At 49.3% G+C, this 9,297-nt stretch overlaps 1 protein-coding gene across 6 annotated transcripts in view; it reads right to left on the bottom strand.

Moving 5' to 3' along the window:
* Nucleotides 1–4,963: 4,963 nt before the first annotated feature.
* Nucleotides 4,964–9,297, bottom strand: part of MPHOSPH9 (M-phase phosphoprotein 9) — a 30,062-nt gene continuing 25,728 nt past the window's right edge. For all 6 annotated transcript variants that reach the window (XM_044440509.1, XM_044440512.1, XM_044440510.1 and 3 more), the window contains 5 exons: nucleotides 8,844–8,964; nucleotides 8,104–8,207; nucleotides 7,048–7,292; nucleotides 6,250–6,318; nucleotides 4,964–5,759 (listed from right to left, as the gene is read on the bottom strand). In XM_044440509.1, coding sequence (XP_044296444.1) covers nucleotides 5,658–5,759; nucleotides 6,250–6,318; nucleotides 7,048–7,292; nucleotides 8,104–8,207; nucleotides 8,844–8,964 — 641 coding nt within the window. In that variant the 3' untranslated portion in view covers nucleotides 4,964–5,657. The remainder of the gene's footprint in view (nucleotides 5,760–6,249; nucleotides 6,319–7,047; nucleotides 7,293–8,103; nucleotides 8,208–8,843; nucleotides 8,965–9,297) is intronic.

The following is a 9,297-nucleotide window of genomic DNA, read 5'->3' as shown; positions in this document are numbered from 1 at the left end:
CGGCGGGGCCCCGCAGCTTCCCGCGGGCGGCGCTGGCGGGCGCGCGGGGGCCTGGCTGGCCGGGGGGGCCGCTCTCGCCGGCGAACGGGCGCCCCGGGCAGGCGCTGGGCTCCTTCAGTGACGCGCGCACGCGCGCACACCTCCGTGGTGCCAAGTCGTGCCCTGGGGGTGGCTCTGGGCCTGCGCCGGACCCCCCCGGCCTGGCCACCCCTGGCCCGAGCCTGGCGAGGGGGAGCGAGGGCTCGGCAGGGGCTCACTGGCGAGGGCCCCTCCCAGGGCTGCCTTCCCCCTTGGCAGCTGCTCGCAGCCCGCCGCCCGCTGGCCCCCTGCCGGCCCCGGGAGGGAGGGACGGAGGGAGCTCCGGGAAGGCGCCCTGCCTGAGCGCGGACCCTCGGAGCAGGCCCTGCCCAGGGGGCGCGTGGGGCCGCTCCCTCAAGTGCTGCTTTCACGGCCCATCGAGGCCGCTCAGGAAAAGCCCACATGAAACATTAAGTCTTCACTGAGACACAACCCAAACACTCATATAATAAAAACAAGGCGCCGAACGACCCCCCGAAGAAGCCCTTGAGCAACAGACCAGCTTACCTGCAGAAGGCCGAGCGGGACCAATGCCTTCGCCTGCCTGCCGAGGGATGGCTGACGGACTGCTCCCCTCACCTCCCTCGGCACTGGAAAAGTCCAAACGGATTCGTGAAGGGAACCATCCTAGGCAGAAGAAACGCCTGTAGCTCCTGCATCCGCCGGCCGGCCTGGGCTTGGGTGTTCTAGCTAAACGCCATTGGATTGCACCTGAACGCTTCTCACGGGTTAGGTGAAGGCTCACACCTGACTCTGCTCCGCGGTTTGCTTTTTTCCGTGGCCACGCAATGCCAGGGATCTGGCGTGTCCCGTGCACTGGAACCTGTTTTCTGAGGCAGGCTCCTGTGCGGGGGTCTGCATCACAAGGCAGCCTCGGGCCATGTGCACCCCACGCACATCCAGCGGTGAGGAAGTGTGCTTTCTCAGGGTGCTTTAGGATTCATATCACAAGCCTTATCAAGGCCTTGAAATCGCCCCTCCAAGGCAATCCAGCTCAGCTATTCCACAAAAGGGAACAGGAGTGCGAAGGATGTCTGGCGAAGCACCACCGTGCAGTCACGATGGTGAGCCATCCCGAGATGCCATGCATAAGAGGCGGCATACACAAGTTTTAAACAAACAACTAAATCATCCAGACAGTTTGGAAAGACAACGATGGGTGAAAATTGGACAGGAAAGAACCACACAAAAGGTTTCCAGAAGGTGGGTCATGTTAATTAACACATCACACTGGATTTATCAAGGGATAATCTGGCAAATTAGAGGACGTGCAAAAGGGCATGCGGAAGGGGACATCGTTGCCTTTTGGGGAAAATGGATTATCTTTTTCTTCAGGGCTTTTCTTTTTTTAGGACTATAGTACAGTACCTGAGAGGCAAAGGGCCGGGAAAGAGATAAACAGCAATAAAATGTGTTGGGGGTGAGAAATAGAAAGACTAGAGGCTGGGAGTGGAGAGAGAATGCAAAGAGGAAAGGTCTGGAGGCAGGCTAGGAAGGCTCTTCCCATTACCTTCTCCTCTACTCCTGGGCACTTCTTGACAGCAGCCATTTTGTGAACAGCCTCATCTTCCATAGGAGCCATCTTGTGCTGGTGCCCCAGGTCCACATCCTGTGTTGTGCAGAGATGTTGATGGATTCTCCCCATCCCACTTCCAGGAGACACACATGGTGCCGCAGAAAGTGTTAAGCTTCTGTCCGGTTTGTGGCATCCGACGGCTTTGCTTTGGCTGCAAGAAAGCACTTGGAAAAGTCAGAGCTCTCTCATTTCTGTCAACACCACACAGAGAGAGAAGTGGCCGAGTGAATCCGTTTGAAGCAAACGCCCTTGCCTTCTTGTGGGCTTCCTACGGCCAACTGCTGTGTGAGCAGAGTGTGGAGTATTCCGGGTGGACCGTGGGAAGATCTGGGAGGGATCTTCATATGAAATGCCCTTTGTCTGGAAGCACTGCCAGAGCCGAGTGGGACAAAACACCCGCCATGCAGCGAACAATTCCATGAATGGCTCTTCGCTCGCGCCCGGGAAGCCCTGCTGCTCCGAACTGGGCAGGCACCAACCTCCCTGGGTTCTTGGCCCCTGCTGAAGCATACCTTTTGCGACAGCCATTTCCAGAACAATACATCTTGTCCTCGTAATCCATGAGCCGAAAGCAAAGAACTACAAGAGGCATTCACTGGAGGTAAATTTAGGGTGGAGAGGAAGGTCAAGGGAGAGATAATGCCATATCTGAAAGGGGAAGCCAGAAGGTACATCAACTATCCAACAAAGATTGGCTGGGTTGCAGAACTGAGGGGAAGTGAGCGAGCTCCAATAAAAATAAGAGGCATTACTTGGCTAAAAGAAGGAATCCAACCCAATGCAGAGAGGGATTCCCTGGAGACCAAGCAGGACTTCTACATGGGCTTTTTATAGGATTATTGAGATCGGGGCGGGACAAAGCAATCGACAGGAGTATGCATCTTCTCTGGTCGCAAGGCCACATGTCAAAGGGGTTCAGAGGTTGGGGTCTGAAGCCATGTTGCACATGCCTGCACAGGTGATGACATCCTGTCCTAGCTGCTGAGGTGGCAGGAAAAGAGCAGTCCGCAAGGATCTCCGGGTGAGGAACTGGATAGCACAATCAGAAGAGCTGTCCTCAGGGCAGGAAGGTGGCAATAGTGGGGAAATTTGGCAGCAGTATGGTGGGGGGGGGGTCGCATGTAGCCCTCAGATCACAGGCCGTACTTCCTTTGTATAAGTCCCTGCACCGAAATGGTACTGCAGACAGTACAAGAACGTCTTGTTGGCTTGCTTGGCTTTTCCCAAGACAAGGAAAAGACCAGCCAACTCTGGTATTGTCCCTCTCCCAGCTGTACAGTGTCGACCCCTCTCTTTGGATTTGAGGTAATTTTTATTTTATTTATGTATGTATTTATTTAAAACCTTTTTAGACCGTCCCTTACCATCATCTCAGGACAGTTTAACAGTAAAACAAAAAATAAAACACAGCATCCTAATCAAATTCTAACAAACCCATATCAACAAACAGTCAAACCTTAAAGTATTGGGAAAATAAAAAGGTTTTAGCCTGGTGCTGAAAAGAATAAAGTGATGGATCTGACACAGATGAACCAGCTCACCCATGTTGACCAGGAGACAATTGCTTCTGGAACTTCCTGGTTTCACTTCTGCTGTATCTTCCCGATCAATTCTTTATGTAAAAATTGCTCAAGAGTTGAATGGAGTTTGAAGATTCAAAGCATTTGCTAAGCCATTGTAGGAAAGGCTCATTTGCCCCAAAATTGTTCAGAAAAGGAGCTCCATTATTCTCAGGACATTTGGTTGGCAAGGTCAGAACCACTGGACGCTGCACAAATGCCCAACCTGCAGCCAGCTCTGGAGGAACCCAAAAACAAGCAAGCCGTCTCCCAGATGGCCTTGAGGATTGTTCTGGAGTAAATTAAGAAAGTAGAACTTATTGGCAGCAGTGCTGGAAGGGCAGAAAAAAAAGTAATATTGGTTTTTAAAGAAAACGAAGTAGAGGCTGCTTTATACTCATCCTCCAGGGAGAAAATAAATTACAATTTACATAAAATGTATTTTTTCTAATGTATGAAAAGGGGCAAGCTTCTGAGGATAGAAACATGCCCATACTTGTGACTTAGCTGCGCATCTAACACCCACTGAGGTGTGAACACAGCTAATGAGGCCTAATTTATTCTTAGTCCCTAGTGATTTACCCTTCATTAACAAAGTTTGGGTTGACTTTGCTACAAGCATCCCTGGCTATTTGAAGGGGCTTTGATTGCCAATTTTTCATTTCCAGGCCTCCTGGCTCATAGAGATTCTAGAAAAGCTGGTTGCTTTGATTTGTGGACTCTTCTAAGGCTTAGCCCCCCAATGGACAAAAGCTGATATCTACCAGCCAAAGAGTGGTCTTACTGATGGAAATTTAAGTTTGCCCAGGAAGAGAGGTAATTCTTAAGTCTGAACCTCCCATCCGCCCTGGCCAGCACAGCTACCTTTGCCCTTGGTGCTCCCAGACAGAGGGCTCCAGGTACCGCCACTTAACAAGCACTGTGTTCTATTCCATTTCTTCCACCTTAAAAGTATTTTTGTGAAGAGACAGTGGGAAAATGTGCAGGTGCAGTCAACTTCGAGCAAGTGTCCAATGAGTTTGGGATCTCCATGGAAAGCATTTAATGTTGCTAATCTGGAGGTGCAGGTCTGGAACCTTTCAAACTCTGTCTTGAAAAAGGGCCACTTGATGTTTCAAGATTTGCCAGTGGAGATGGGGGATGATCCCTCCCCTCCCAGTGGGTGGCTGCCCTTGAAAATTTCCCCCACGTCGCCAAAGCAATTCCACTTGAGAAAAAGCCTCTGACCCCATGGAAGCCGCAGCTGGAAGGAGCAGCATTTGGAGAGGTAGACATTACCCTTCTTTGCATGCTCTGCCTCAGAATCAGTGATGAAGTTCTCCACATCACCTATATTGAAGAAATAAGAGCGTTTATCCTCCTTAGATGATCAATGATTGATCTAGTGGGGGAGGGGGTTGCATTCTAGTGACTTCTATACCAGGCAGCCCCTTAAATACCAATAAAAAGCTTTCTGCTGCAGTGTTTCACTCGGTATCCTCATCATGTGAAGGGACAGGAGGCTAAATCGAAAGTGCCAAGAAGAGAGAGCCAATAGGTCACTGTTAAGAGCAGTTTTTTGGTTTGCACACATTTTCCATACCTGCCAAAGAGCAAACTGATGTTACCGTTTCGCTGAGTGGCTACCCCCCAAAAGTGCCCATGCAGAGGTCATTACAAATTGTGGGCCCCCGATATGGCCAGAAACAGAAGCTGCACGCCAGCCAACAAACATTCACCATGAAATTAAAAAATGACCTTAACTACTTAATTTTAGACAATGGTGCTTTAATATTTCAAGCGACATACATGCAAAATAAAAACATCTTTTAAAAAGAGAAACTGGGTTTGGTCTCTCTTAAGTCCTTGGTATGCATCTATACAGATATTTAAATACACTTCCCTAGGCCAACCTTGTGTATTTGTTGAAAACACTGCAGTACAACTGAACAAAAAGATTACAAAACAAGATGAAATGTCTGAACCACAATCTGTGTAATGTTTGTTGAAAGCTTGCTTCACAAGAAGCCATGTGACGTGTTTAGCATAAATAAAAAATCAATACTTCATAACTTACTTTGCAAGACAGGTTACCTGCTGTATAAAAATGGTAAGCAGAGTACTCCACAAAAATCAATTTCAACATGATAAACCTTTGAAAACAAGCTGCCTCTTGGTTTCTCTATTCCTATAAAGAATTCAGACCCACTGTTTCAAAAAACTATTAACACTTCTTCAAAAGTAGCAAAATACAGAATTGACAGATTGATTCCTTCAGATGTAACAAAAATAGTTCTTTTAAAATATATGTGGCTCAATACAAAATACTGTGTGTAAAGGGCAACATGATTGCAAAACTGCTGTAGAAGGCTTACAAAAATACAAAAACATTTGCATTTCCAGAGTGCATAATTATTATACTTTTAGTGCAAACAAAAGGATATCTTAATTTAAAGAGAGACATCTCAAATATTTGCAGAGGTACGTAAAATGTGGAATCTCTTCAGAATCATGCGGATGGAACCCAATTCTCTATTAATTCTTTCCAGGCGATCTTCCAAGGCTTCCTGTGGGAAACATTCAATACACACATTCAAGATCAGTAAAGGGCAAGCAGCAACCCTTCCCAGATTTACCAGGGTTCTCAGGTGATCATGGCTTTCTGTTTGTATAAATTAGTACAGCCTTTTAATGTAAGCAGTACCAATTAGTAAATATTGTTGCATATGGGGAAATGAAAACGTTCTTCAAGTTTTTCCTCAACCCCACTTGACAAGTACTTTCTACAAAGCCAAAGAGCAGTGTGCGGGGACACCGCTCAGTCCAGCTGTGAGTGAACTGTGAACCAAGAAGCGCTGCGTTTGAGGCAACAGTAAAGTGTTGGTTCATTCACACATGCAGGCCAACCTTTAAATTTCCGTTCTACCATTTAAGGGGCATCCAAATAGGAACCAGTTCAGAAAAGCAAGGGGTGGCTGTGGTAGCTTCTGCCATTTTGGTTCAGCTGTAAGCCTAAAACACACACTCCCCCAGGGGTATCAAAATGAACATGTAAACCTGGTTTAATCTCGCTTGCAGAGTCATTCTCCCTCCAGCACACGGTATTCGGCTCAGCTGGGCCTCTATCTGGAACAGAGAACAATACCAGGTAATTCTGAAAGTTTCAACAGTCACAATAAAACTATCCTTCATTTTATCTATAAGAGGACCAGAAACCATTATTTAGCAGAAATGATAAAGGCTGTAGGGCTGTACCACCTTGGGTCGTGTTAACACATCTCTTTGCACTCCAAAATCCCGCTTTAGATGTGAAATTTGCTTATCCAAAGATAGTTTTGAAGTCTATGAAAATGGGAGTGGCAACCCTCTGGGTTCTGCGAGGATGCTGGTACCTCCTGCTTTTTTCTAAGGACCCCCTTTTGTCTGCAGTCCTGGCAAAGTTACTCAGCAGAGCTTACAATTAAGAAGGAGCGACAGATGGATGGGGAGCGGAGAGGAAAGGGAAGAATTTTGGGCAGAACAAGGGCAAGGGGACATCACACCAACTATAAATTGGCAATCTGGGAACCAGCAGGACATCTGCATGCTTCTCCTCTGGCTTGGGACCAGTGAATTCCCATTGGAAGCCCCTGAAACTTGACTTAAAGCCTATGTGGCGAGTTTTAACACACTTCGCCCTGCCCCTGAACAAGCATGTATGGAGGAGATCTTGTCAAGTGGGCGCAGTGGGATCTGAGAGCATTCTGCAAGTGTACACAACACTGAACACAAAACCACTGGCACGAACATCATGGGGGGGGGGTACGTGTTCTTCCAAAACCATCAGGGAACACAGACCAAGCATTTGGCTTCTACCTGTTGCTTTTCATGTGTGAGTTCATCAAAGAGTCTCTCAGTTTCAGCCAGTGTCTTAATCCTAGAAACATATTTGAAATCGGCTTCATAAGGGGCGGCTGTGCTCGATGACGACAGGCACGGAGTGCTCCCGTGGGTAGAGCCTTCCTCTTCCCAAGCCGTCCCGACCACGCCTGCCTTTGCTCCCCCACGCAAAGGAGGTGGCTTTGCACTGCTGGCTTTGCCTGGGCTGGCATGCTGCACGTCTACCCAAGAAAAACAAAAGGAGAAATGTTATAAGCTTTCTCTAAAAAGACAATTCATGCAGAAAAGACTCTGGCCGGACTCCGATGGGGGCATTTTTGCTGGCGGAATGCACATCGCTGGTGGGCTGAGCTACCCATTCTGGCACCCCGCAAATGTTTCCATCACACCTGTGCGCAGCAGGTAAGGCTGATGCACCCAGTAAGCTTTACTGGAATACGTGCAGCGTGCCATCTCTGTACATGGTACGTTATAAAGAGAACTGGTGAACTGCCACATTCCACGGCCCTCCCAAGTGCACCGTCTTCTGCTTGGTTACTAGAGGGCACTGGGTCTGGGAGGCTGCTTCAAGATCTCCTAGAAAGGCCGAGGTCTGAGGAGGGATTTGATGGACATAAAGGAGGTGGTCCCATGGACGCATTCTTGCTCTTCGTAACTGAGCAGAACTTGGATCCAGGCGCAGCTCCCCAGGGACTAATGCAGGCACTGCCTTCCAGGCAGGACCCAGCGCTGGGCTGGAGCGACCAGAGTTACAAATAGGTCTTTCTTGGGGCTTGTCAGTGGATCAGATGCCGGCAATGCAACTACTCGGCAATGGTTGTGCTGCTGTACAGCATCTGCTCCTGGCAGCAGCAAAGAATTCAAGCGTGAGGCAGCGGGAGGGAAGGATAAAGCTTTTGGAAAGAATGAGAGGCATTGCGCAGCACGCATCACCCCTGAAGATGCGAGGTGTTCCGACATGGCAGATTGACGGAGGTTTCTTGTATGAAACTAAAGGAAACAAACAAAACCGAACGTACTGAGGAAATGTACCTTCTGCATCACCTACTGAGCGAAACTCCAGCCTTTTCCAAGGGTTGCTGTACTGTGCTGCAGGCCGGGGAGCAGTTTCCAAATCATCGAGGAGAATATCAAATCTAGTATTTTAGGGAAAGGAGAGAGAGAAGCACTTGCAGAAAGACTTTTCCTTTCACTGTCTCTGAATACCGGTGAGATTTACTCTTTGTCATCACAGGAAACGGCTAAATGGAAAGGCCCAAAAGGCCATTTCCTGTCAAATTCAAAAAACAGCAACTAAATTAGAACTCAATGAAGAACAGGAAAAGCAAGGCGGACTTGCAAAGCAGCTTTCCTCCAAGGCTCTTGCCAGTGAGTGCAATTTGCATGCACATCAGCTGCATAAAGCCACACGAAGAGGCGTGCGAGTGGGGAACAACCGGCGGCCACGCAAAAGAATGGCTGCACGCCTGCTCTTTCAGTTGAGGGGCGCAGCCGCGTCGGGGTTCCACCTTTCACCCTCCCCCACAGGAAGCACCAAGCCCACAAGTCTCATACTCTCCATCCACCCTCCTCCCCGGACACGCATCCCCACTCTGGCAGCTGGTTCACTGACTGCCCACCGAGGCAGAACCGTGGAAGCATCTTTCCACCGCTCTTGGAGTGGCCGGAGTCATGATTCCCAGCAGGGTTTCTGTACATCCCAGAGCAGATCCTGCTGACGCCACCCCGCTTGCCCACCGCCCAGCCGGAAGCGAGAATCAGGAGACCGTTACCTCGTCGTCATGTTCTCCGTGTTTCTGAGCAACTGGCTAAATCCGGGCGAGAGGTTCTCTTTTGGAGAGCGTTTGGGGCTGTAGGTGACAGTGACGGGAGCCAGCATGATCTCTCTCGTTGCTGCCAAGAGAAACAGCGTATCAGGGGCTTAACAGCAGGCACCTGGGACTTCGCAGTATTAAAAGCCGCATGATTCGAGGACTTCCTGGCAGCATCCTCTGCTTCGAAGTGAACGCACGGTGGGGATTAGCAACTGAAAGCCCAAAGAGCCACCTACAGAAGCCCAGCCTGGCCTGGTTGTGCGGGAGGCCTGCCTCGACGAAGGGATGGCGACAGGAATAGGCGTGCGGGCAGTCAGCTCCGGGGACAACCTGCCCCACTCCCACCACCCTAAAGCAGTCCTGTTGTAAACACAGTAGGGCTGCCCAGGGTTGTGCAGGAGCCACCTCGTAC

Source organism: Varanus komodoensis, unplaced genomic scaffold, assembly GCF_004798865.1.
Source record: "Varanus komodoensis strain SLA01 unplaced genomic scaffold, ASM479886v1 scaffold38, whole genome shotgun sequence".
NCBI lineage: Eukaryota > Metazoa > Chordata > Lepidosauria > Squamata > Varanidae > Varanus > Varanus komodoensis.
Note: the sequence above shows the minus strand (reverse complement) of the source record. Positions and strands in the feature narration are given on the sequence as shown.